The sequence below is a fragment of the Manacus candei genome, unplaced genomic scaffold (genome assembly GCF_025592945.1).
Source record: "Manacus candei isolate 608988 ecotype Guabito, Panama unplaced genomic scaffold, ASM2559294v1 h1tg000076l, whole genome shotgun sequence".
NCBI classification, from domain to species: domain Eukaryota; kingdom Metazoa; phylum Chordata; class Aves; order Passeriformes; family Pipridae; genus Manacus; species Manacus candei.
Genome location: NW_026138124.1, coordinates 8,638,322 through 8,662,405, shown reverse-complemented (window position 1 = coordinate 8,662,405; position 24,084 = coordinate 8,638,322). Strand labels below are relative to the sequence as shown.

At 53.3% G+C, this 24,084-nt stretch overlaps 5 protein-coding genes across 6 annotated transcripts in view; 2 read left to right on the top strand and 3 right to left on the bottom strand.

The window, feature by feature from the left end:
- VPS53 (VPS53 subunit of GARP complex) overlaps positions 1-5,617 on the bottom strand; it is a 64,425-nt gene extending 58,808 nt beyond the window's left edge. For both annotated transcript variants that reach the window (XM_051809918.1, XM_051809919.1), the window contains exons 1-4: positions 5,502-5,617; positions 3,168-3,248; positions 2,185-2,234; positions 1,331-1,397 (exon numbers count right to left, since the gene is read on the bottom strand). In XM_051809918.1, the coding sequence (XP_051665878.1) occupies positions 1,331-1,397; positions 2,185-2,234; positions 3,168-3,248; positions 5,502-5,585 (282 nt within the window). In that variant the 5' untranslated portion in view covers positions 5,586-5,617. The remainder of the gene's footprint in view (positions 1-1,330; positions 1,398-2,184; positions 2,235-3,167; positions 3,249-5,501) is intronic.
- Positions 5,618-5,687: 70 nt separating this feature from the next.
- Positions 5,688-11,532, top strand: TLCD3A (TLC domain containing 3A). Its single transcript, XM_051809223.1, has 5 exons — positions 5,688-6,115; positions 6,749-6,832; positions 8,902-9,115; positions 9,230-9,325; positions 9,782-11,532. The coding sequence occupies exons 1-5, from the start codon at positions 5,994-5,996 to the stop codon at positions 10,049-10,051; spliced, it is 786 nt and encodes a 261-aa protein (XP_051665183.1). The 5' UTR covers positions 5,688-5,993; the 3' UTR covers positions 10,052-11,532.
- On the bottom strand, positions 11,526-16,054 carry GEMIN4 (gem nuclear organelle associated protein 4). Its single transcript, XM_051809220.1, has 3 exons — positions 15,719-16,054; positions 12,381-15,637; positions 11,526-11,636 (listed from the first exon to the last, which is right to left on the bottom strand). Exons 1-2 carry the CDS (start codon positions 15,726-15,728, stop codon positions 12,438-12,440), a joined length of 3,210 nt encoding a protein of 1,069 aa, XP_051665180.1. The 5' UTR covers positions 15,729-16,054; the 3' UTR covers positions 11,526-11,636; positions 12,381-12,437.
- Positions 16,055-16,934: 880 nt separating this feature from the next.
- GLOD4 (glyoxalase domain containing 4) lies at positions 16,935-21,174 on the bottom strand. Its single transcript, XM_051809222.1, has 9 exons — positions 21,031-21,174; positions 20,535-20,584; positions 19,792-19,912; positions 19,198-19,342; positions 18,857-18,993; positions 18,461-18,547; positions 18,181-18,294; positions 18,007-18,093; positions 16,935-17,490 (listed from the first exon to the last, which is right to left on the bottom strand). Exons 1-9 carry the CDS (start codon positions 21,118-21,120, stop codon positions 17,425-17,427), a joined length of 897 nt encoding a protein of 298 aa, XP_051665182.1. The 5' UTR covers positions 21,121-21,174; the 3' UTR covers positions 16,935-17,424.
- A 31-nt stretch (positions 21,175-21,205) lies between these two features.
- MRM3 (mitochondrial rRNA methyltransferase 3) lies at positions 21,206-23,752 on the top strand. Its single transcript, XM_051809221.1, has 4 exons — positions 21,206-21,480; positions 22,110-22,354; positions 22,748-22,915; positions 23,100-23,752. Exons 1-4 carry the CDS (start codon positions 21,221-21,223, stop codon positions 23,654-23,656), a joined length of 1,230 nt encoding a protein of 409 aa, XP_051665181.1. The 5' UTR covers positions 21,206-21,220; the 3' UTR covers positions 23,657-23,752.
- Positions 23,753-24,084: the final 332 nt, after the last annotated feature.

Here is a 24,084-nt window from a genome sequence, read left to right as displayed (position 1 = left end):
ACTGTCCAGGTCCATCTGTACATGCTTTGGAGAACTTCAAAGGGATTAAAGAGTGAGAAAGCACAGACATAGGACAAAGCTCTAAACAAACCTTGCCAATCTCCACAGCACAGAGACACTCCTGTCATCCCAGGGGCACAGCTGCCCATGGCACTGTTTGTGTTCATCTCTCCCCACGTTCATCCTTTTCTGCAGGTCCTGAGGCACTCGGGGCAAGTCTCACCCACAGCTCTTCTCTTGTGTGGTCTTCTCCAATTTTATCCCCTCAAATGGGCCCAAAAGGCTACAACAGCACCAGCTTTCCAATCATACACAAACTCTCCAAGTACTGCACTAGTTTCCACTCCCTCCTCAATTTCTGTAATTGCCTCCCCAGTTGATTTCTTGTCTCGCCCCTGCACAGTAATTACAGGCAGCACCACTCCCAGGTATGCCACATCCCAAGCACATCCCCAGTTTAATAGCAGTACTCAGGCAACCATGATTAAACTACTTAACTACTTCTACTGGGAGAGATGAGCATCTCTCATGTTTTTCTAAAGCAATACAAAAGCATAAATAGGTTAAATAATTCACTCGAGGTCACGGACTGTGGCAAAGGTGGGATTAGAAATAGATACCAATTGCTATGACAGTGAGAGGTGGAAAATACAGCCAGCCTTGCTGGTGAGGGAGTGACTACCCCATCCCAGCAAACTAGTCTTAAATCTGGTATTCAAAAGTCACTGAGGAAAGAAGTAGGACTGACGGTTCAAGGTTCAACATTCCTGGTCTAAACCACGACAGACACATGAAATACAGTCATACCAGGTGATACCTCAAAATCAGCAAAGCCAAGCTCAGCACTCACAACCCCTGCAGCCATGGCTGTGCTGATCAATACTGTACTCCCGGCAAACACAAGTAAAAGACAATAAAAACCCAAGAGCTGAAGAGGAGAAGCAAGAAGAAGTGGCAGCCAGTCATCAGCACAGCGACCAACAACTCAGGATACTCAGCAAACAACTTAGTGAAAAGGCCAAATAGCCTTTTATTGATCCCTACCCAGGAGCAAATGTACTTGTACCTATTTAATGCTGCTCATTTTATCATTAGCTTCAGAGTGGCACGACCATAGGCTTCCTGGTTCTGCTTTTGATCTTTAAATCAATCCTTCATTCCCTTCCCTTCAGAGGGTGATGGGAAAGCAGGTCAGAGCAGCAGTTCAGTGTAAGAGGCACAGAAACATCTCACTAACTACAGGAGAAGGTTTCTGCCTGCCAGGGCTATTCCTCAATTCATCATCCCAAGATAAGAACCCCTGGCATTACCAGAGGTGAGATGCACATACCTGCCTGCCATCCTGTCCCACGTTGGTCTGTCCTCTCACCACAGTTCGAATGTTGTCATCCAACCTCCTGGAAAAAAGAACCCAAGAATGCCAAACTCAGTCTCTCTGTGCCTGACCCAAACAACTGTGGGAACCCTGACAGCTACAGAACCAATTTTAAATAAAAAAGCCAATGCTACCAATGATAAACTCACTTTTTGCCCCCTCCTCTCTCTGTTGGACATCATTATCTTATATCATTTAAAAACTCCTGTTGCAAAAATAAAAATCAATTTCTTAATTCAATCAGGGCTTCTTGCAGTTCTCCTCCTTTAAGCAATATTGTCAGCTCTGCCTTGTCTGTTTGCATTTCAGCTTTCCACATATTAAAGTGCTGTTTAAAACACTGCAGGTTGGTAATGTCAGACTGCACAGGAAATCTAAGCATTTCCTGCCCTCTTATATCTATTTTGTACTTATAGGACCAATACTGCCAATTAAAAAATACATGAGTTTTACAATTGATATTTTAGCATCACGAAACATAAATTCATGGCAGTTGAGTCTTCTGGGCAGTTTGTTCTCTCAGTCTTCAAACTGTTCTAAAATCTGAAAAATTTGGTACTTTTTGATTCATCTTTTTTTTTTTTTCAAAGCTGCACTTTGCAACTCATCAGCTAAAATAACATGAAGGGCATGTATTGTACAATACAGGTGAAATATAAAGAATTACAATAAAGGTACCACTATTGGCCTTGAGGCTGAGCCTACTCATGCCTTTCAAGCAAATTAATTCCTATCAGCTACAGTGCAAAGGCTGCATTTATGAAGTCTCAGTGACAACCAGAGACACAATGAAACAGAGAAATACTTACCTTATTTTCAATCTGATTTTGTTCACAACTTCATCGATGTTTGCCAAAGACTAGAATATGAAGAAAAAAAAAAATCAGAGAGAAGTGAAATGGTGGATGTTTTACAAAGATATATGTCAGCTGTGATCCTGAACACTGCACCCCTTGTGGCTCTTGACAAAGAGGAGAGCAATGGCTTTGTTTTACAGGTGGAGGAACTGAGACACACAACAACTCAGCTGCATCTCTGCTACATCACAAAGAGCAGCAAAAGACAGGCCAGGCCAAGGCTCCTGCCTGCCCCTATCCCTGAGCTCTGCCTTGTCCTTTGTCAGCAGAACTGCTCCCAAAAGCCGTGTGACAGTGACCTCCAGTGGGCAGTGGGGATGGGGACAGAGCCTTTGCCTTTCCTGGGCAGAGACCCTCTTGCAGAGCCACACACCCCTAACACAATCTTTAGCTGCAGAAACATCTCTTTTTCGCAATATGTTAGTCCAGAACTCCCCCCGGGGCCGATGTGGGGAAGACAAAGTGCAGATATGAGCCCACAGTAACCTCATTCTTTAAATCTCAAAAGAAACAATGGTTCAAACATGAATGACTCTCCTGCAAAAGGCAACACCTGCCTGATTTGGTTGAAACCCCTGAGAACTCAGCAATGATTAACACGCAGTGAATTATGACATTTACTGCAGGAGAAACAGCTACACAGAAACTAATTTACTTTTAAGATCAAAGCAGGACCCTTACTGCAGCAAGCACTCTGGGTGGAAAGAGACTACATAACGACAGCAAACCTTGTGAGATGCAAATTTAAGAAGCAATTATTGTTATAGCCTTATTAGCTGTGTTACTCTTTAAAAGAAAAGGTTTAGGTACAGGTTTAAACACACCTTTGGTCATCTACTATCAGGTTACCCCAAGAGTAAAGGGTGAAAGTAAAACCTGATAGTAAAAAGTATGAAAGTAGAGTCTGAGAGGGCTGTACTTGGAGCACTACTTACTTGCTCAGTGGGAAAGAGAGCATTAATATACTCCACAGCATTGAAATCTGCTCTGTCCAGTGGATCTTGGCTGGGAAACACCTGAAGAGAGGGAGGAAAACAAACAGAATCAACAACCACTGATAATTTCTGTAACTCTACACACTATCTACCACTTCTAATTACTTCAGCACCCACTTCTGATTGCATCTCACATTGTTCTAACAAGTGGCCAGGCCTCTGCCCAGGAGTAGAGCAGCCACGTGCTCTGCAGGTCTCTGACCTACCAAAATTCCTGTGGTTATCAGCCTGGATAAACACAGATAACTTACACACATGCTTCCACATACAGCCCTGGCACAATCCATCAAGGAATTCCCAGGACACACGAGCCATTAATCTTGTATCCCAAACCATCCTGAAGCTTTTGCTGTTGTCTGGGAACAAACTCCAGCACTGAGGCTCTGCTCTTCTCTTGCCTGGGCTTTGCAAGGCCCGGTGGTGACAGACAGATGATTTGCTTTTCACAGCCTTGTAATAGGAAACGTGAAGAATTAAGAAGTGGTTGTACAAGTTCTCTGGAGACTTGGGTTTGCCACATTTCACAGAAGAGGGGGAGAACAAGAATCTGCTGAATGATTGTTCCTACTCATGGGAAAAGAGCAGCTGTGGTGCAAACAGATCCCATCTCTCCTCAGAAGAAACTCAAATTATACAAATGTGGCTGCCAGGCTTTGCTTTCTGTCCCCACAGACTAAAATGTGGTGCTTTCCCTTCCCTCCTACCACACTAAAGTTGGGGATGCCCCATCCCTGGAAGTGTTCAAGGCCAGGTTGGACTGGGCATGGAGCAACCCGGTCTAGTGGAATGGGTCCCTGAACCAGCCCTCTTGGGCAGCTTTCCCAGTCACTCCTGTGGCCAAGGAGAAGCAGGTAGCAGCTAAACATGCATGAGGATGAGGCTGTGCTGAGTGAGGAAGATGCTCTGACGTCAGCCCATGGTAAGAGCACAGCTGCAGCATCACACCCTTGTCAGATACACTCCACAAATCCCAAACCCCCACAAGTATTAAGAGCAGATGAAACAAGAGGTGAGATGGAAGATAAAGGTTGGTAAGGAGCTCCACTCAAACTGCAGATAGAGATCAGTGCTGCAGGCAGCTGGAGCAGCTGAAGGAGTTGTCACTCCCAGGAGTTTGTCACAACCCATTAATCAGAAATACTACACCAGGTTTGGTGGAGCACCAGCCTGCCTGTGCTCCCCACCCTGCTTCAGGCAGGTCAGCTGAGCCAGCTCTGCTCACTGAACCACAGCTGGGCAGGCTTTGCCCAAAGCTGATTAAGGAACACTCAAAGGAACAACAATGTTATTAGGTTGAGAAGTGCCAGTGAGGAGGTGATGGAAGGCAGGAGGTGGTGTCATCCTCAACATCTCCTCTTGCTCAGGATGTGAATATCTGCCTACAGCTCTACTGCCTTCCCCCCCTCCTGGTGCTCACTTGGGATGCTGTGCCACCTCCCAGGGTCTGCCCTAATTCTTTAAGGGAGAGCCATGAGAAGTGAGCCACAAGCCTCAACATTCAAAACAATGAAAATTATCTTTGTGATACTTTGTGAGACAGCTGCTGCTGCTGCCCACAGACTTCTGCTACAGCAAAGAGCTTTTAGGATGGAAGGGTTGGCTGCAGGCAGTGCAGGCTCACAGAGAACAAGAGACATGGTTTCACCCTGGGTTCTCATGGGATTTTGAAAGGCTTCAAGTGCCACAAAGGGTTTCAGGGAAGCCTGGAGGACTTGGGCTGAACACAGAATCACAGAATATCCTAAGCATCATCTAGTCCAACTCCTGGCCCTGCACAGGACACCCCAACGATCCCAGCCCAGCCCCAACAATCCCACCATGTGCTGAGAGCGTTGTCCAAACACACCTGGGTGACCACTGCCCTGGGGAGCCTGTTCCAGTGCCCAAACACCCTCCTGTGTATCAGCCACAAATCAAGCCAAGCCATTCAGATTACCCTGACCTCCACTGAGCCACAGGCATCCGAGTGCACTGAGGTGCTTCACACACCACGGAACGCGCCTGCAACCAGCGGCGGAGCCCTGCGCTGCCGCAGAGCCGCCTGTCAGCGATGGGGACGTGGGGGGGACACGCTCAGCACAGGCCCGAGCACCTCGGACCCGGGGGTCCGAGCCCAACCGGGGCTGACGGGGCTCTGCCCGGGGCTCCCCGGGCCCAGCAGCGGGGAAGGCCCGGAGAGCGCGGCGGGGACTCGCCCGGCCCCAGGCCCTCACCGAGCGGCCCCAGGCCGCGCCCCACAGCTGCCCCCTCACGGGGGGACCCGTCCCGGCGCACCTGCTCGATGGCGGCCTGCACGGCGGGCGCCAGTTCCAGCGCCGCCTCCAGCCCGGCCTCCAGCTCCGGCTCGTCCTCCTCCATGGCGGCGCCGCTTCCGCCGCGCTGAGGGGCGGGGCCTGTGGAGGGGCGGTGCCTATATGGGCGTGGTCTCGCCGAGGGGCGGGGCTTGTGCCTGCGGGGGCGGGGCCTCCCGCCCGGCGGAGCGGGGCGAGTCCCGGCGGCGGCGGGGCCGGACCGGACCGAGCCCAGCGGAGCCGAGCCTGGCCGGGCTGAGAGGGGCCGAGCCGAGCCGAGCGGAGCCGAGCCGAGCCGATCCGATCCAATTCAAGCCGAGCTGAGCTGAGCCGATCCGATCCAAGCTGAGCTGAGCTGAGCCGATTCGATCCAAGCGGAGCTGAGCCGAGCCGAACTGAGCCGAGCCGCCCCGGGCCCTCCCGCCGCCCGCCCGGCTGTTGACAAGCGGCGGCGGGAGCCAGCGCGCTCGTCCCCATGTGGCGGACGCTGGCCCTCGCCTCCGCCTTCTTCCCGGGGCTCTTCGTCCTCTGCATCCGGTTGCTGCGCTGGGCCGCCCCAGGATGGAGCCTCAAGGACCGCATCCTGCTCAGCGGCAGGTACGGGTGGCAGCGGCAGGAGGGGACACCGCACCGCGGCGGGACAACGCCGCCGGTACCCACCGGGAGCGGGACCGGCAGCGATCCGGGCGGGCCAGGAGCACCGAGAGCCTGCATCCGGGGATGCCCAAGCCCGCGACGCTCTGGGGGCCGGACCCCGGCTGTCCCGAGCCCAGATCCCGCGAGGGGAGCAGGGGCCGGTGGCCGGAGCAGCCCCGCGAGGGTGGGCAGCCCCTGAAGGTGGGCATTCCACGAGGACGGGCTTTCCCCGAGCATAGGCAGCCCCCGAGGGTGGGCATCCCCCCGAGCACGGGCAGCCCTGCCCGGCCGTACCCCCCGCGCTGTGCTACCCGCTGTCGGAGCGGGGATGCTCCAGTGCATCGCTCCTTCTGCCCACGGGGAACGGGGGGTGGAAGGGATGAGACGTGGCAAGAACCCCCTCTCTGTTCTGGCAAGAAGCCTGTCCCCGGCAGGCAGCGCTGGCACGGCCACCCCTCGCTGTGGTGTGTCACACTCCTGGGGTGTGCATGGAGTGGGTGTCTAAGTGCTCCCAGCTCTCCTGGTGCCAGCCCTGTGCCTCAGCCCTTCTGGGGTCACGTTTGGAGTGACCTGTTTCCTCTCTCTCGGTTTCAGGCTGGTGTCAACGGTCCAAGCCACGATGGCCACAGTGTCGGGGATCACGGTTATCCTCAGCTGCAAGAACGTGGTGTACGACAGGTAACCCAGCGCCCACTGTCCCTCGGGGAACACGCAGAGGATGTGCCCGGCCAGCTGCAGGGCTGGAATGTTTTATGCCAAAGGCTTGCACGTACAAAGGGGAGAGGAAAACCAGTTTCATGCTCCCCTTTCCTCCACTTTGTGTGAAGGGTTGGGCAATGTGCTGGCTGTACACCCCCCCTCCACGGCACCAGCTTGTTCCGAGTGCTCAGACAGGGGGCTGCTCTGCCAGCACAGTCTCCTCCACAGGATGGGCTGTAACACAGGCTGTGTGTGAGCAAAAAATATAGACATCATCAGTTCTAAAGGAGTAGGGAGTCTCCTTGCTGGAAGCTGAAATCACTACCGAGTCAAGCAGACGTAGCGAGAACTGATTTTAGAGGTGCAGTGTCTTCTCCGTGCCAAAGGGATTCTGAAGGAGTCCAGAAATGAGAAAATCAGAATGGAGTTTGCTCTGAAAGAAAATCCTGTTGCCTTGTCCTGAATGCTCCGAGATAAACTGCCAATAAGTGGCTCTCAGGAGGAGAGTGATAGTGTAATCTGGGTCAGAAGACTTAAAAACAGAGCTATTATCCAGACTAGCAGAGAAGATCGTAGGAGGGAAGAATATAATTATGCTGAGCTGGAATTTGACTGTCACACACTGATTTTTAGGAAGGGCTGCCCCGTCGGTCATTGCAGACTTGTTTTTAATACACAGCTGTGAAGTGTCCTGCCTTGCTCTAGATAGTGAGATCTATCCAGGTTGCTCAGCCCTGCTTAACCCAGGCAGTCTGTGAGTTACCTTTTTGCTCTAAAATAAAATTTCTGCTGGATAGATAAGGCAGATGATGAAGCCCAGAGCCACAGAGACGGAAGGCGCTACCAGCAGCCCTCCTTCCCCCCAGAGCTGTCTGCTTGCCCGGGTGTTCTCAAGGCCAGTGGCTCTGTGCGAACACTTTGTGGGCAGAGACCTAGATTTTCTTTGAATCTGGAGGAAATAGAGCCCAGTGCTCAGCAGGGAAGGCCTCGGAGAATGACAGCGAGACAGCGCGCCAGGAACCATCACAAAGGTTGCAGTAAAACTGCCAGTTTATTTACAGAGGCAGACAATCATTATATTGCCTGAGCTGTAATTGCCCTCCAAAGCCCTGGGCAAGTTTTGCAAACACAATCGCTTGCCCTCCCTGCTTTACATCACTGACATCTTTCTATCTGGAGCAGGAACGCGTGCAACAGAATTTTCCTTGGAATGGCAGGAGAGCAAAAACAGTTTTATTCGAGCCCCAAGCTACGTTTCTTTAAGCAACAGTGTGGGGTGGTTTTGGGTTTTTTTTTTTTATCAGTGTGATTTCAACTCAGGACTTTTTAAGGAGGCTGGAGTCCCTGCAGAGCAGGGCTTGCTGCTGCCCAGATTGTGCAACTGGGATTCCGACATGCTTTGGGAACAGGCAGCTGCCTGCAATTATTTCCCAACTGACAAACGCCTCTTGGGGGTTTATTGCTTATATTGGATATTTTGCGCCTCACTCTCCGAACTCCAGACCAGGCATAGCCAGTTAACTCTGAGTTCTCCATGAGCTTTCCAAACCCTCCCCGGGTTAGGCAGCCAGCTGACGTGGCTTGGCAGGCAGGAGGGAGCCAGGATCAGAATTTCCCCTTCCTCCCCCACCAGGCACCAGCTCTGGCAGTCTCAAGGCTTAGGGAAGATCACCTGCTGGAAAGGCATCAGTTTGGTGCTGGATCCTGAGGGGTGCTGTGCCCCTGGCCCGTGCAGCAGCTACTTGGCTGTGGGGCTAATCAGGCTCCTCATTAGTGCTGTGTTTGTGCTTGGCCAGGCTGAGCTTGGTGCCTGGCACAGCCCAGGGGGAAGCAGGGCCAGCGCCAAGTCGTACCAGGTACCTTTTCCCTGGGACAGTCTGTACCTGCTGAGCCAAATGGAGTTAAAATTTCCCCCCTTTCAGTTTGCCATCAGCTTCAAAACCCACTGCTGCCATTTCAGACCTAAACACTCTCTTCTCCTCCTTCCAGAGCATCGTGAGGTGCTCGTAGCCCTTGCAATGCCCCTGTGTGTGCTGCTCCTCCCCTAGGCACTGGCTGGCCGTGGAGTACATCTGGGTCCTCGTTCCCTACATGACTTATGACATCTATGTCATGTACCTCTGCCACTGGCACAAGAGCCTGGAAAAGGGAATCGCAGAGAAGAAGCACTCGCTGGCCAGCGTGTGGAGCTTCCTCCTGCAGGAGCGGCTGATGGTGACCCACCACCTCTTCATCCTCATCGTGCTCACCCCCATCACCCAGGTAAGGGCTGGGCACGGCTGCTGCAGGAGCCCATGACCCCCTGGAGATGTTGGGTGTTGGCTCCCAGTCACCTCCCTGGAGGGCCCTGTTCTCACTGCTGCCTTTCTTTTACAGCACTTCAGGGGAGAGCTGGGGGACTTCTTCGTGGGCTGCATCTTCACAGCAGAGCTAAGCACGCCTTTCGTATCCCTGGGCAAAATCCTCATGCAGGTAGGTGAGGAGGGACAGGGCTCGGATCTGGGAACCCCACAGCAGTTTGTACCCAGGCTCCATCAGCCTCTGTTCATGCAGCAGCTGGGCCAGAGGTCTCAGAGAGAGGCAGCCCCACAGCTGTAACCCCAATCTCCCTTGCAGTGCTGCCTTCCTCCCTCTGCATCCCATTCCTTTCCCCCAGTGAGCAGCACGCCCCACGGCATCCCAGAACTGGGGGCTGTGCCACGGCCTGGTGCTGCCCTCTCCTGCCTGTCCCGCCCCTGCACCATGTTCACTCCCACCCCAGCCCTCTGCCCCCATCTCCCTTCCCCCTACCCTCCTCCATCCTTTCCCACCCTACTTTCCTGCTCCCGCTCCTCCAGACCTCCCGAATGCTCACCTCCCTGCCCCCAGCACAGTCAGTGCCCAAGGAGAAACGCTGCTCACCCCATGCTGGCCTCCTTCCTTCCCCAGCTCAAAATGCAGGACACGCTCCTGCACAAGGTGAACGGGATCCTCATCCTGGTGACCTTCTTCCTCTGCCGCATCCTCCTCTTCCCCTTCATGTACGCGGCCTACGGGCGGCAGGTGGGGATGCCCGTGTACATGGTGCCTTTCCGCATCCCGCTGCACTGCAACATCGCCAACGCCTCCCTCATCGCCCCCCAGATCTACTGGTTCAGGCTCATCTGCCGCAAAGCCGCCCGTCTCTACGGCCGCCCGCCCGCCGACCGGAGCAGATAACGGCCGGCCCTGCCAGCCCAGCCGGGGGCTGCAACGGGGTCGGCCCCCCCGGGGGCTGAACAGGGTCAGCCCCCCCTGGCTCTCCCGCCGTCACTGCAGGGACCAGAGCGGGAGCAGGGATAGCGCGGGGCTGTCCCAGCTGGAAGCAGCCTCACGTCTCCACTGCCGTGCCAGGCAGCACCAGCCTGGGCTAGGAGGGCTTTCCTCCCACACCGCTCCAGCGCCTTGTGTCGACCCGCCCGTGGGAGCCCGGGGTGGGAGCTGGATCGTAAGCACAACATTCCATTCTGGGGTTCAACGCCGTGGCACGGAACTAACGGTTACACGAGAGGGGTTTGTTACAACCCCCCCGCTGCATGTTCCAGGGCTGACACCAGACACCGGCACGGTGGTGTGGAGGAGCCTGCAGACAGAGGAGGGGATCCTGCAGCATCCAGCCCTTACAGCAGAACGGATGGGGATGGGGAGCTGTGTGCCAGACCTGCCGCAGCCCCAGCTCACTCTTCCAGCTCCAGCTCAGCCTCCAGCCGAGAGCAGAGCCAGGCCTGGAGCTGCAGCACAGTTCTGCAGAGCCGTTCCTGACCTTTACCGACTTCACCTCTACACTACAGCCCTGTTCAGCCTCTGACCTTCCACGTGCACCTCCTGCTGCTGCTGCTGGGCTCAAGCTCATTTAAAGCTCCACTTAACCCAAAGGTGCTTTTCATTACAACTGTCTGATGTCTGTCTGACAGCCCTGAGGCTGGGGGGCTCCGGTGTTCCCAGCAGGGCTGGAGGGAAGAAACTCACACCAGGACAGGGCAACGGTTGCACTGTCTCACAAACAACACTGGCAGGGCAGGGTGCCCATGGCTGAAGGGCAGGATGGGGATGGGAACCTGCCAAGTCCTCGTCTCACCAACACACAGGACGCTATGCAGAGCCCTTTGTTGGCAAGGGATGCAATTTTCACCCCCTCCCCTAACCACAGCTGCTTTTATCTGCCCCACATATCCCCTCAGCAGGTATTTAAGACCATCTGGCACACCCTGCCTTGCTCTGCCCTCCAGCTGGCACCACCACGCCCCGGCAGCAGCTGTGGTACAGCCCAAGCTCCGGTTGTATGATGCATCCCTCCAGCCCCATCCTACTTCCCCACAAGGCTGCCAGGGACGGAAGTGGGGCAGCGAAGAAGGAACCAGCAACCCCAGAGCAGGATGCTGAGCTGGTTTTCCTTCACCAGTTCAGCCCATTCCCACCTTCAGTCACAGCAAAATGGGTTCAGGCTGCCCGGCTCGCCCTGCACTACAGGGTTCACAAGCCCTGCAGGTGTGTGCAATCAGACCACAGCGGTTCAGTGCAGCTCTGTACCTTCCCTGCGGCCACCAGCACAAGCCAGGGCAGCTGCCTCCTCCCCACAGCCTCCCGTGCCTGCTCCAGGGCAGGGAACTGCACCAGCCCAGCCCTGGCATGGTCCTGGCACAGGCCCACACCTGGGAGACCGGTGACCACGCTGTGCCTTTCATTCTGTCTGAAACCAGCGGCCAAGCTCTGGAAGATCTGGATCTTCTGGGTGTTGTATCTCGTCCCAGTCATGGCTGTTGTTCTGGATAGAGTAAAAAAAAAAAAAAAAGGAAAAAGGGCCTCTTCCAACTTGTTGCAGAAGTGCCGCTGTTACAGTAACCACCGAGACCAGCTGATGTTATAAACCGCTTGCAACTCGTTACAGATGTTTGTATCTCACTGTTTTCATTGCGAATAACGTGCCTTATGTAAGGACAGAAAAAAACCCCCCAGCCAATGAGGCACCTCAGTTTGCACTAACACTACTCTATTTACTATCTGGAGACCAATAAAGATTTCCTTTCTGAGTCACACCACTGGCTGGCTCTCCCACGTGCCATTTGTTTCTGGGTGGGGGTGTTACACACAGTGTTACTGCTGCACCCCCACCTCCGGGCAGGAGCAAACCACGTGTATTTCTAAAGGTTCCTGCCTGTCCTGAACTCACTCAACTCGCTTCCCAGCCTCCAACTTGCTTCCCAGCCTCTGGCAGCACTTGGCAAACCCAGCAGTCCTCCCAGGACTAGGAGAGAGCAAAGGAGCTGGAAGGAAACAATTTCCCTGATGCTGGAGGCTGCCCGGCTCTCTGTAAATCCAGACTGCCAGGAGGCAAGGCTGGAGCCACAGAACTGCCAGCTCGTGTCCACAGTTATTCCCATGGAAAATTGAAGTGGTTCCTCCTACCCATCTTTACACAGCCCCTCCACCGCTTAGGCAGGGTGGGAGAAAACACGGCAGGGAGGAAATAAATACGAAAGTGAAAAATAGGGTTTATTACAGATCTTACACCGTCCAGGTAAGGGGTCCCTTGTCAGTGCTCTCCTCTGTCACCCTCTCCAGCTCCTCAATCCGGCTCCCCGGCCAGGTGTGCCCCCAGCTTGCTGAGCTTCTGCAGGAGGGTGCTGCGCAGCTCCCTGTCCCCCACGTTGTCCGTGATGGCCTCCAGGAAGTGCCTCTCATTAGCCCTCCGCAGGGTGTTGCTGGGGGACGTGTCGGCGTTGCTGAACGCCTCGTACTGCGACAGGATCTCCAGTGCCACCACCACCAGGGGCTCCCCGCAGCCCTGGCCCGGCAGCATGGCAGCCACGTGCAGCAGGTGGCAGAACATCTGGATGCAGACGAAGGACACCTCCTGCGGGGAGGTCCCGTCCCCGGCGGGCTGCGAGGGGGGTCCCGCCGTGCCCTTGACGGAGGTCAGCAGGTCCGTCAGGCTGCCGCAGTACAGCTGCACCACGTGGAGCCAGGCCTCTGGGGGCAGCCAGGTGGAGCAGCTGGAGCTGCAGAGGAGCTGGAAGCCCCTCAGGAAGAGCACGGAGAGCTGGAGGTAGCAGGCAAACGGGCGGAGGTTGAGGAGGGGCATGTACTGCACGTACTCCAGCGTGTAGGGCACGTGCAGGACCTGCCTCTGCAGCAGGCTTTCCACCATGTGCATGAGCCTCTTCCACTCGCTGTGGCTGCACCAGGGGAGCACCTGAATGAGGGCCACCAGGAACCCTTTGCTGAAGAGGTTCACTTCTTCAGGGTTGTCCACGTTGACGGTGAGAAGCGCCAGCATCGTGTCCCTGAGCGCTGGGGACACGCAGCAGCACTCCATCCACGCCAGGAGCCCGCTGCCCGGTCCGTAGGCTGGCAAAGACTGGGATGTCCACTCGCCCTCAGGGAGGGTGCAGATCTCGAACAGTGTCGCCGGGACCTCGTTCTTGAAGTGGTCTCCATAAAGCTTCTTCAGTCTGAGCCCGACGGTCCAGTCCAGGGATGCCACCTTCCTGTGGAGCCAGGCCAGGGACTGGACCCACAGCTCCGGGGAGGGGGCAGATTCTGGTCCCACCACCTCGCAGAGCTGGCAGAGGATATTCAGAATCAGGTCTTTGGTCTCCAGTGAAGGGAAGAGCTGCTCCGTAGGCTGATGCCAGTACCTGGTGTAACCATCTAGTAGCTTGCAGAGGCTCAGTAGAAGTGGGAATGGGTGACAGGATTTGATCCAGTGCTCTTCTGAACAGGGCTGTATTCCCAAAGCCTTACTGAGGACCTGTAGGCTCAGCTCAATCTGAGGAGAGTCTGACTTCAAATAGGGAAGGACAAAAGCTTTGGTCACCTCTGCAGGTGACACAAGTGGGGTGGCAGAGCCTGGCTGCATGAGAAAGGTCAGGAACTGAAGGAACTGCTCCTCTTCCCTCACAGTGGAAAGCTTCCCCCATACTGCCTCCTCCAGACACCTCACCACCAGGTTGTGTGGCCTGCCTGGATCCTTTTGGGTCTCCAGGAACCTCAGTGCTGGGAAGGAGCAGAGGATTTGTGTGAGGAACTGGTGTGCTCCTAGGTTGACCACAGCAAGATGACAAACCTGCTTCACCGTAGCCTCGGGGTACAGCAGCATGAGCCTGGCCACAGAAGCCACAGCCCTGGTCAGGCCTTCATCGGACACACTCTTTGTGATCTGGTTGAAAGTCACATTCAGATCCTCTTGGAACCCTTCCCTGACAACCTGCAAGTTCAGGGACAGACCTGGTCCACCCCAGGACGTCAGGACACCCGAGATCACCTTGTTTTTGTCAGTTAATGAAAGCTCAGTGTAACAGTCCATGATGGCTTTGGTCACTTGCACCTGCAGCTCTCGGGCCTCCTTGTCTTGACAGGATGTAGCAAAGCTCACCAGTGTCTCCAGCAATTTCAAAACTAGCTCTGGTTTCTGGAAGAGAGCTTTATTTTGCACAAGGCAGTCAACCCAGGCCTTTGAAAAGGCCCAGGTCTTTTCAGATGCAAAAACAGAGCACATGTCTGCATGCCGGTCCAGCTTTTGAGCAATGATTGCCATGGCAACTGAAGACACAAGGCTGGTGGTGGCCAAATCCTTGCTCTTCGGGTTGGCACTGCTCTCCTTGAGAAAGTCCTTGGTGACCTGTGTCAGCTCTAACACTACACGTGTCTCATCCTCACCCACGTCTCTGGTCTCCGAGAAGCAAACCAGGTTCTTCCCAAGGGTGGTCAGAGTGTCCAGGAGCCGGTAGCTCTCATAGCAGAGCTGCTCGGAGCTGCTCAGAGCATCCTGCAGCTCCTCTCCCCAGGCACGCAACAAGCTGCAGAGGAACTCCAAGCCAACAAAGAGCTCCTCACGGGAGAGTTTGGTCACAGACAGGAGGCTCATAGTTCTCTCTGCTTCCCTCACCTTCTCTCCCAGCCCGCTGTGGTGGAACTGGCTGTCAGGGTCGCTGGTCCAGAGGCTGACCGTGGCACTGACCTTGTGCAGGTACTCTGTGGTGGGGAGGGAGCTGCCTGCTGGCTCCAGCTCAGTGAACATGGAGAGCAGCTCGGCCAGATTGGCCAGGGCGTAGCACTGCATGCGGGGCTGGGTGATGTTCCCGTGGATCTGCTTCAACCCCTCCACCAGGACCATGAACAGCCTGGGGGCAGCTGGGGGGATGTTCACAGGGTCACCCTTGAACCTCTTTGGGGGCTGCAGACCATCGTCCAGAGAGGACTCACCCCCGTGCTGGCACATGAGAGCACTGAACGCAGAGACTGTCGCGTCCTCCTGCCCTTCCTTGTGCTTCATCACCTCCCACCACACGTCCAAGAACAGCCTGATGTCGGACGGGGACGTCTCGCTGGTGACATATGCCACCATGTGCTCCAGCTGCTCCCGGCACACCTCCGGGGGCAGCGCCAGCAGGAGCTCCACGAACACCCGGGGCACGCCAAGCGCCTTGACCAGCTCGAAGAGGGCGGTGTGGTTCACGTCGGGGATCATCGCGCCCACCGAGAAGAAGCCGTCGTCCCTCCATCCCCACTCCAGCGAGGCGGCCGGGGGCGCGGGCAGCAGCACCTTGGCCCAGACGATGGCCACCGCCTCCCGCTTCCAGCGGCCGTGCTCCCGCGGCGAGGGGCAGCGCTCGCCGATCTCCCGCAGCGCGTCGGTGATGGGCACTCCCGCCAGGGGCCAGTCGGCCTTGCGCAGCTCCCGCAGCGCCCGCGGCTGGATGAGGCGGGCGGCCAGCAGGAACCCGCCGTGCAGGATCGCCGTGTGCTCGCCCACGGCCCAGGGCCCTGCGGGACACACCGTCAGCGCCGCCCGGCCCGGTGCCCCCCGGTGACCCCCGTCCCTCCCGCTCCCGCTCCCGCACTCACCCGGCTCCATGGCGGCGGCGCGCTCTGACGTCACGCGGGCAGTCCCATATGACGTCACTACCCCGCCCGCAGCGCCCCCTAGAGGCCCGGCGGTGGGTGAGGTTAATTAATTAATTTTTTTATATATATTCATATTATTATATTGTATTTCTATAGTATATATGTAGTTATGTATACCTGATATTATAATGCATTGTATTTCTATTATTATATTGCATTTCTATATATAATTGTTATATTATATATTATAGGCAATATATGAAGTAATTACATATACTAGATATTATAATGTATTTTATTTATGTTATTATATTGTATTTCTATATTACATATTATATGCAATATAATATGTAATTATGTATGCCAGATATTATATCATGTTTCTATATTATAATGTGTTCTGTTACTTCATATATATAATATATGAATTATATAATATATGAATATATAAAATATATACTTCATATATATAATATATGAAGTAACTATGTATGCCAGATATTATAATGCATTTCTATTATTATAAGGTGTTAGGTTATATAATATATATAATATATGAAGTAATTATGTATGCCAGATATTATAATGCATTGTATTTCTATTATTATATTGTACTTCTATATTATAATGTGCTATACTATATAGGTAATATAGAATGTAATTATGTAAACCACACATTATAGTGTGTTGTATTTATATTTCACTTTTAATAAGTTTATTGACAATCAATTAAGTAATTAATTATTGCGCTCAGATATGCAACTAACAGTGAGGGAAACCCCTGGTGTACTGGCACAGCAGGTGGGCACCCAAACCATCCTCCCCAACCATTTTTTTTTTGTTTCAGGGCACAGCTCACATGTGACATATTTAATTTGATCGATGCAGAATTGAAAATTCATCACTAAACAAATCGAATAAACCCTGAAGTGTTGCTTCCAAAGGCAGTTCCTCACCAAAAGTTAATTGCAAAACCATAATTCACTTATTTCAAGCTGCCTCCCAGCACCTCAGCAGACAGCACAGCTACACACCCCAAAGCACAGCCTCAGCTGCCTCCTGGAATGTGGAAGGCTCCTTGGGAAGGGGTGGAAACCACCACATCAATAACATGATCCCAGCAAGAAACACACCACAGGCTTCTCAAGTGAACATTTCACCTCAGAAGCTGGGGAAGCACCCTGGAATGAAAATAAGGACTAGAATCTTCACAGGATTTGGCAAGATCATTTCTTTGTTCCCAATAAACATTCTGACAGCTGAGCTGCTTCAGTTCTCCACACACGGCCCCACATTTTGCCACTGGAGCAGGGCATCTGCAGTACCCACAGCCACAGAAAATCTCTTCTCTGAGCTGCAATTCCAGCACAGCTAAAGCAAATTCATTAGAAAATTAGATATTATAACGTATCTATCAATCTCTTTTTCAACAACAACACTGAAATGTGAGGTTTCCTTAACTGATAATCCCTGGACTTGAAGCCACGTGCTCAGCCTGCTCCTCAACGCACAGCCTGATTTTTCAGAAGGAGAACATGCCATTTGCTTGAAAGGAGAGAGCAGCAGTCACAGACATCAGCTTAAATCAAACCAACTGATCAACCAACACCCTCAGATTGGGAGGGCAGTGCAACACATTCCACAGGATTGGCATTTTCCTGGATGAAATCCAAGGCACAAAGGAGCAGCCCAGTCCTTTCCTCCAGCTAAGCTGAAACCTTCTTCATGTTACGTGCAGCAAACCACTTGTCACTGTTGTCTGCAGCCATGGCCTGCACAAAGACAAGTGTGAACATGGTCAGAGCAGTGGGAAAGCTATTTTGATGGATAAATTATTTTTTTTAGCTACTAGTAAGGAGAACAGACACTGAAAACCAATGCTCTCTGGTACAGCAAATAAATAATGATTGGTTAACACATGGATCAAACCAGGACAGTTTGGACACAGCCTTCCCACAGAGCTCACATTCTATCCCAGGGAACATCCCTCTGCCTCCGGGGGATGTCCAGCTGCACTGATGCTACTGCACCTCAAAAATCACTTTTTGCAGTAACTTACATCAAAGTGTTGTTGGTGTGTCCAGCAAAAAACACCATCACCCAGCTGCCCAGAGAGTGAGGCTGGAAAACTCCACACAGGGCACTAAGTGAGCTTTAAAAACTGATTTATTTTCCTTACCAAGCCTGGGAAATTTGCTTCTTGTTAAAACTCAACATGGCACGAAAACTAAGATTCTACTGGTATCTATAAACAGGAAGAAAATGAATATGCAGGCAGAATTACTTACATCATCCAACAGCTTGTCACCGTTAGGGTCCACCTTGGACAGGTCTCTAAAGGCTTCATCTCCCACAAAGCAGATTTCATGGCCGTCCTAAACCAAGATTAAGGACAGGTCAGTTAGATAAAAGGCAGAGAGAAATTTAAACCCAATTTCATCCTTATTTCCAACATTACTCACAGGATCAGCCAAAATAATCACTTGCACTGTGGCTTTGCCAGGCGTGTCCAAGCTCACCAGGGGTGTCAAAATTTTCTGATTCTCCTTTTTCATCAGTGCTTCAATGCTTGGCAACTTAAACAGAAAACCAACAAAAACCCAAACTTGTACCACCACTGCAAGAAAAGATAAACTATCTGCTCAATATTATTTTGTTCACACGTGAGATATTTTGTTACCACAAGAAGTTGACTTCCCCAGCACTGGGTAAGGAGAGGGGAAAGGGAAATGTGACTGTTACCTCTTCCTTGGCACAGGAGAAGGCGATCCGGCCAAACGCTGTCCCGTGATCCACTGCTCCTCCAACAGCCTTCAGCTCCAGCTTACACTGAAACAGGGAGAAAGCAAGCCTGGCTTGTAGGGACACTGTTCTCCATGCTGCATTCACTCCAGCTTTTTCTCCAGGACGTGGATGATTTCAAAATCCCCCATTCACACGGCTCCCAACCGGCCAGAATTACCAGAGCAAACCACAGCTTTTCCTTTTTTATAAAAAATGAAGTTGAGTGTACACACAAGCTTCAATTAAAATGCTCAGAATTAAGCGCACAGTTGCCTTAATTAAGAGTTTTTTTGCTTTTAAGATTCTGTTCTCATGAAAGAAGAAGTTTCTAGGATGAGTTTTCCAAGGACTGACCTGGTTATCCGCGTAGCCCAGCAAAGCCCTTTGCTTCTCCTCATCCTTCTCGTATATTTTCATCCCAAGCAAACCAGACCAGTAGTTAATAGACTTCTGCAGATTTGACACACCCAGGGTTACCTTCAGCACGGGATCTTGAGAATTGCAACAATTGGGAATCAGTTACAAATGTATCACGGTTTTAAAGGCACAGTTTTACACTCGTGAGAAGTAACAAAGAAATAATAAAACCCTGCTCTGTTTCATAAAATGCCATCAAGGCAAACACTCAGCCCTTTCTGATATCCCAGTGGTAAATCTCTCTTGAACACCAGTTAGAGTGAGGGTAAATGTTTCACCTTGCTTGAGCTTCTCCTTGTCCTCCAAGTAGAACTTGTATCCTCCTGGAGCTTCAGTTTCAAAGACACCAGTTGTGACTTCTTTGAGGGGCCACCCCATCTTCTTGGCATTGCTCACAGCCTGGCTGGACACCAGTGTGATGCCCTGGTGAGGACACAGCAGAGACACACAAAATTCATAGGGGGGGATGCAAAGACATCATGTGTTTTCATAGATGAAACACAAGATCTCCATCTGCTGTCAGTAGGTAAATCACAAAAAAACAGGTAATAATAAATAATTCTGTCTTCCTAGAGCAAGATCCCTCTTAGCTAACCATTCCAAGTTGGATATGGCAGAAAACACCAGCTGTCCTACACACACAGCAGAGGCAGAGCTCAAGGAAGTGTTTCCTGGACCATAAGTGAGCACAAATCTGCTCTAGTTTCTGCTCTTCCAACTTGGAGACAGCCACAAAAGCAAGAATAAAATGTTTAAGGGACCAAACAGCATAAAAAAAGCAGCTGGTACAACCTATATGACAACCAGACTCCTAATCTTTAAAGCAAATAAACTTAGCTTCAGAAGATTTTGCTGCTAGGAGTGGTACTTACCAGAAAGTCATTGCCCAGGCGATATTCTCCAATGCCATAATTGTAAGTCAGTTCTGCCACAAAGTGATTGTCCTCTGGCCCATAGCCCACCATCGTTTTGCTCCATTTTCCATCATAAGGGCTGGAATATCCGTATTTAATTGTTAGGAGCATTAAAAGTAACCAACGTGAAATGCAAATATTGGTGTTTCAAGGAAGAATTGCATTTCTAGAGTAAAAAAAATGGCAGGTTTGACCCTGGGCAAAAGCAATTCTACCTCATTAACAGCTCACAATTTAAGAGAACAGGCTACTCGTTAACTGAAATTACATCAGCACTTCCTTATTGCTAAGTAGGAAAGGGCACCAGGCTGGAAGATTTCTTTCCTTTCAGAGAAACATGTTCTTATTTCTTCTTTCTTCCATTCTTCTGTCTTTACAAAAGCCTTTGGGTTTACCAGGTGGGACTTTTAACTCAACCTTAGTTAGCCCCATGCCCATGAAAAAAAAAAATGTAGTTCTTGGTAAGTTTAGAAATGATTTAATAAAGTTGAGTATCAGTCTGTGGGTGTAATTCAGCAATATTTCTGTTCAATGTAAGCATTATAGCTACACAAAAAGGGGGTCTGTTGGTTCCAAGGGAAGTAATTAAAAAAGAAACCAAAACAACAAAACAGCACAATAAATCAAGCAAACCCTTATTTTACTATAGCAGTACATGGCTGGCAGGTGTTTTATGAAAACAAGGGACCCAGGGCACTCACCCGTTGCAGGAGGCCTTGCAGCCCTCCTCGAACTCCTCGTGCCTCAGCACCTTTAGAATCAGGAGAGAAAGGGGTCAGCATGGGGACGACGTGGACCTCATCTCCCTTTCCCCTTTCCTATCCTCTTTCCCGCTTTCCCATGCCCCTTTCCTCTTCCCTGTCCCCCCCTTCTCCCTTCCAGATCCCCCTTGCCCCTTCCCCATCCCCCTTTCCTATTGCCTGTCTCCCTTTCCCCTTCCCCGTCCCTCTTTCCCTTGCCCTTCCCCTTTTCCCCCAGGAACCCTCACCGGGCCCGACACTGCCCCGGTAGCACGGCCCGGGTCCGGCAGCACGGCCCCGCACCCCCGTTCTGCCGGTGCCGCGTCCCCGGGGGGCTCGGAGGGCTCGGAACGCGCCGCTCTCCCGCACCCCCGGGGCCGGGGCCGGTGCCGGCCCCTTCCTTCCTTCCTTCCCTCCCTCCCTCCCTCCTTCCCTCCCTCCCTCCCTCGCCGCTCACGCTCATGCCCAGCAGCTCCCGGTAGAACCGCGCGGTGCGGGGCCGGTCGCCCACTTTGAAGACGAAGTGCAGCGCTCTGCGGGCGGCCATGGCGGGCCGTGACGTCACTCCGTCCGTCCGTCCGTCCCCTCCCCGGCGGTGACGTCACGCGGCCGCCGCGGGGCGGGGCGGTGACGTCACGGGCGCGGCGATGGCGGCGCTGGGCCGCCTGTGGGGGTCGGCGCTGCTGCGGCCCCGCGGGGCGGGCGCGGCGGGGCGGCGCGGGGTGCGAGCGCTCCGCAGGAGCCCCGTGCGGGTCCTGCCGTCGGCAAAGAAGGAGGCGGGAGCAGCCCCGGCCGAGGCACGGCCGGGACCCCGCCGGGAGGGGCCCCCGCCGCCCGCGGTGGAGCGGAGCGCGGCCGCGCCGGGCCTGTGGTACGAGAAGGCGGCGCCCGGGGACCGCAGGCTGGGGTGAGCTGATCCCCCTCCCCTTGGGAGGGAGATTCCGACCCTGGGGGGGTTAGGGGGGAGACTGACACCCACTGCCTGTTACAGACGGTCTGAAGGTACCGGGGGGGGCTTCACAGACCCCCAAGTTCATGATCTTTAAGGTCCTTCCAACCCAAATCATTCCATCTCTTTCTGCCCCCCGCCATGGGCAGGGACACCTCCCACTAGCCCAGGTTGCTCCAAGCCCTGTCCAACCTGGCCTTGGACACTTCCAGGGATCGGGCAGCCACAGCTTCTCTGGGCAACCTGGGCCAGGGCCTCCCCACCCTCTCAGGGAAGAATAGCTTCCCAATATCCCATCTAACCCTGTCCTCTGGCAGTGGGAAGCCATTCCTTTTGTCCTGTCACTCCATCCCTTGTCGAAATCCTTCTCCAGCTCTGTTGGAGACCCTTCAGGTACTGAAAGGTGCTCTAAGGTCACCCCAGAACCTTCTCCTCCAGGCTGAATAGTCCCAAATCTCAGCCTTTCCTTCTAGGAGAGGTTCTCCATCCCCCTGATCATCTTTGTGACTTCCCAGTGAAGCTGGCAAAGGTCAGACTGAAGGTGTTGTCATCGTTATAGCCTTTCTCTCTGATTAACTTCCCCACAGAAAAGTGGTGACTATCGCCAAGTCGAAGAAGTTTCGGGATAATCACGGGAAGGTCCTGCTGGAGGGTCACAGGCTGATCAAGGATGCACTGGAGGCAGGAGCTGTGCTGCAGACACTCTTCTTCAGCACTGTGGGGCACCTGAAGGAGCTGCCTGAGGCGGAGATAAAACGAGCCAGCTTGATTAAGGTGAAATTTGAAGACATTAAGATCTGGTCTGACCTCGTAACTCCTCAGGGGCTTCTAGGTAAGTTGCCTTGGGAACAGTCACAATGCTGCTCAAAGGGAAGCTTATTTCATACTCAGGATAATGACTCTCCATAAACTTTCCCTAGACTTTCTGATGGTGTGTGAAGAGTGCTATATTTGGGAGAATTCCCTTTGATTTGGCCTGTAGTGGTAACTGAACGTGGCTCCTAGAGCACACTGAAGGTTTTTAACAGCACACACTCATTTTTAACAGCATGATGCTGGGAAATACTTTCCCTTGTAAAGTGACAAACTCTTCTCAAACTTCTTTTAGGTGGTGCTTGTCCTAACGCTTCCTCCAGCACATCTTTAGAGAGAATTGGGCCAACTCACTCAGAGCCCAGTCCTTGGGGTGGGTCAATCAGAAACCTGTCGCATTTTGTCTCCTCAGGCATCTTTTCCAAGCCTGACCACACCAAGATGTCTTACCCTGCCGCTCAGCTCACCAACTCCTTGCCACTGCTCCTCATCTGTGACAATATCCGAGATCCGGGAAACCTGGGCACTATTCTGAGATCCGCAGCAGGAGCAGGCTGTGAGAAAGTGCTGATCACCAAAGGTAAGAGAAGAGTTTAGTCTGAGTAATTTGGGGGGTAAGGCAGGGAATGAGGTGCTTGAAGATATTCCCAAGTTTGTAAGGAGTGCCTGGCACAGACATGATCCGCTGCAGGAAGCGGCATCTCCTGAATCCCGTCTTGGTGGGAGTCCCTGCACTGTCACTGTTTTTCCCCGTTCCTTCTCAGGCTGTGTGGATCCGTGGGAGCCAAAGGTGCTCCGTGCAGGCATGGGGGCTCACTTCCGACTGCCCATCGTCGCCAACCTGGAGTGGGAATCTGTTCCCAGCAACCTTCCTGCTGGCACCCAGGTGTGCGTGGCCGACAACAAAGACCCAGGCGCTCCGGCCAAGACCACATCCGTGCCGAGAGGGGCTGGCAGGGCTGGCTCTGCTCCTGGCAACAGAAAAGCTCCTGTGAAATCCAGACCCGAGGCTGCTCCTGACCACGAGGATGAGGAGGAGGCAGCAGCAGATATCCCAGAGCTGGCCACGCAGTGTTACTACGAGGACTGGGCACGGACTCCGGTGGCCGTGGTGATCGGCGGGGAGACCCACGGCCTGAGCGCGGACGCGCTGCACCTCGCAGCCAGCACGGGGGGGAAGAGACTGGTCATTCCCGTGGTGCCCAGCGTGGACAGCCTGAATGCTGCTATTGCTGCTGCCATCGTGCTGTTTGAGGGGAAGAGGCAGCTGCTGAGGAGGCACAAGGAGGATGACAGGCAGAAGGTCCCTGTAGCAGGCTGAACTGCTGCGTGTTGGGTGCTTAAGGAGCACCTCTCTTCCCTTTGGTTCCCTCAGAGTTAATAAAAGAGCAGCTCGGGCTGTTTGTTTTGCAGTAAATGAGTGTTTAAGGCTCTAGCAGTGCTGGAGCAGTGCTGGGATGAGTGTGTGGCTCCCGGTGGGCACGGCGGCCGCAGGGTGATGCTCGTGAGAAGGGAAAGGCCGGGTGGGAGCCCTCCCCTCCCCTCAGCTGGCTCCCTGCTGCCCGGCCCTTCTCAGCCAGCAGATCCTGGGAGGCCTCGGATACCTTGGGGCGGGGTCAGGGCACAGCTGCTACAGCAGCGTCTGCACTGCCCTGGCCCCACTGACAGCGTGTGTCCTTCCCAGCCTGGCTGCTGCTTGTAGTTTTGGGGTCAGAAAGGCCAAACTGCTGCCACCTGAATGGGTCCTGC

What these genes read in the sequence shown, in the direction of transcription:
- TLCD3A (XM_051809223.1), top strand. Translation starts at nt 5,994, where the DNA reads ATGTGGCGGACGCTGGCCCTCGCCTCCGCCTTCTTCCCGGGGCTCTTC. An exon ending in CGCATCCTGCTCAGCGGCAG is followed by an intron (nt 6,116 to 6,748) that starts GTACGGGTGGCA and finishes TCTCGGTTTCAG; the next exon opens with GCTGGTGTCAACGGTCCAAG. An exon ending in AAGAACGTGGTGTACGACAG is followed by an intron (nt 6,833 to 8,901) that starts GTAACCCAGCGC and finishes CTCCTCCCCTAG; the next exon opens with GCACTGGCTGGCCGTGGAGT.
- GLOD4 (XM_051809222.1), bottom strand. Translation starts at nt 21,120, where the DNA reads ATGGCCGCCCGCAGAGCGCTGCACTTCGTCTTCAAAGTGGGCGACCGG. An exon ending in GCCTGGGCAATGACTTTCTG is followed by an intron (nt 19,343 to 19,791) that starts GTAAGTACCACT and finishes TGTCCTCACCAG; the next exon opens with GGCATCACACTGGTGTCCAG. An exon ending in TGGGCTACGCGGATAACCAG is followed by an intron (nt 18,548 to 18,856) that starts GTCAGTCCTTGG and finishes TCCCTGTTTCAG; the next exon opens with TGTAAGCTGGAGCTGAAGGC.
- MRM3 (XM_051809221.1), top strand. Translation starts at nt 21,221, where the DNA reads ATGGCGGCGCTGGGCCGCCTGTGGGGGTCGGCGCTGCTGCGGCCCCGC. An exon ending in CCCGGGGACCGCAGGCTGGG is followed by an intron (nt 21,481 to 22,109) that starts GTGAGCTGATCC and finishes ACTTCCCCACAG; the next exon opens with AAAAGTGGTGACTATCGCCA. An exon ending in AACTCCTCAGGGGCTTCTAG is followed by an intron (nt 22,355 to 22,747) that starts GTAAGTTGCCTT and finishes TTGTCTCCTCAG; the next exon opens with GCATCTTTTCCAAGCCTGAC.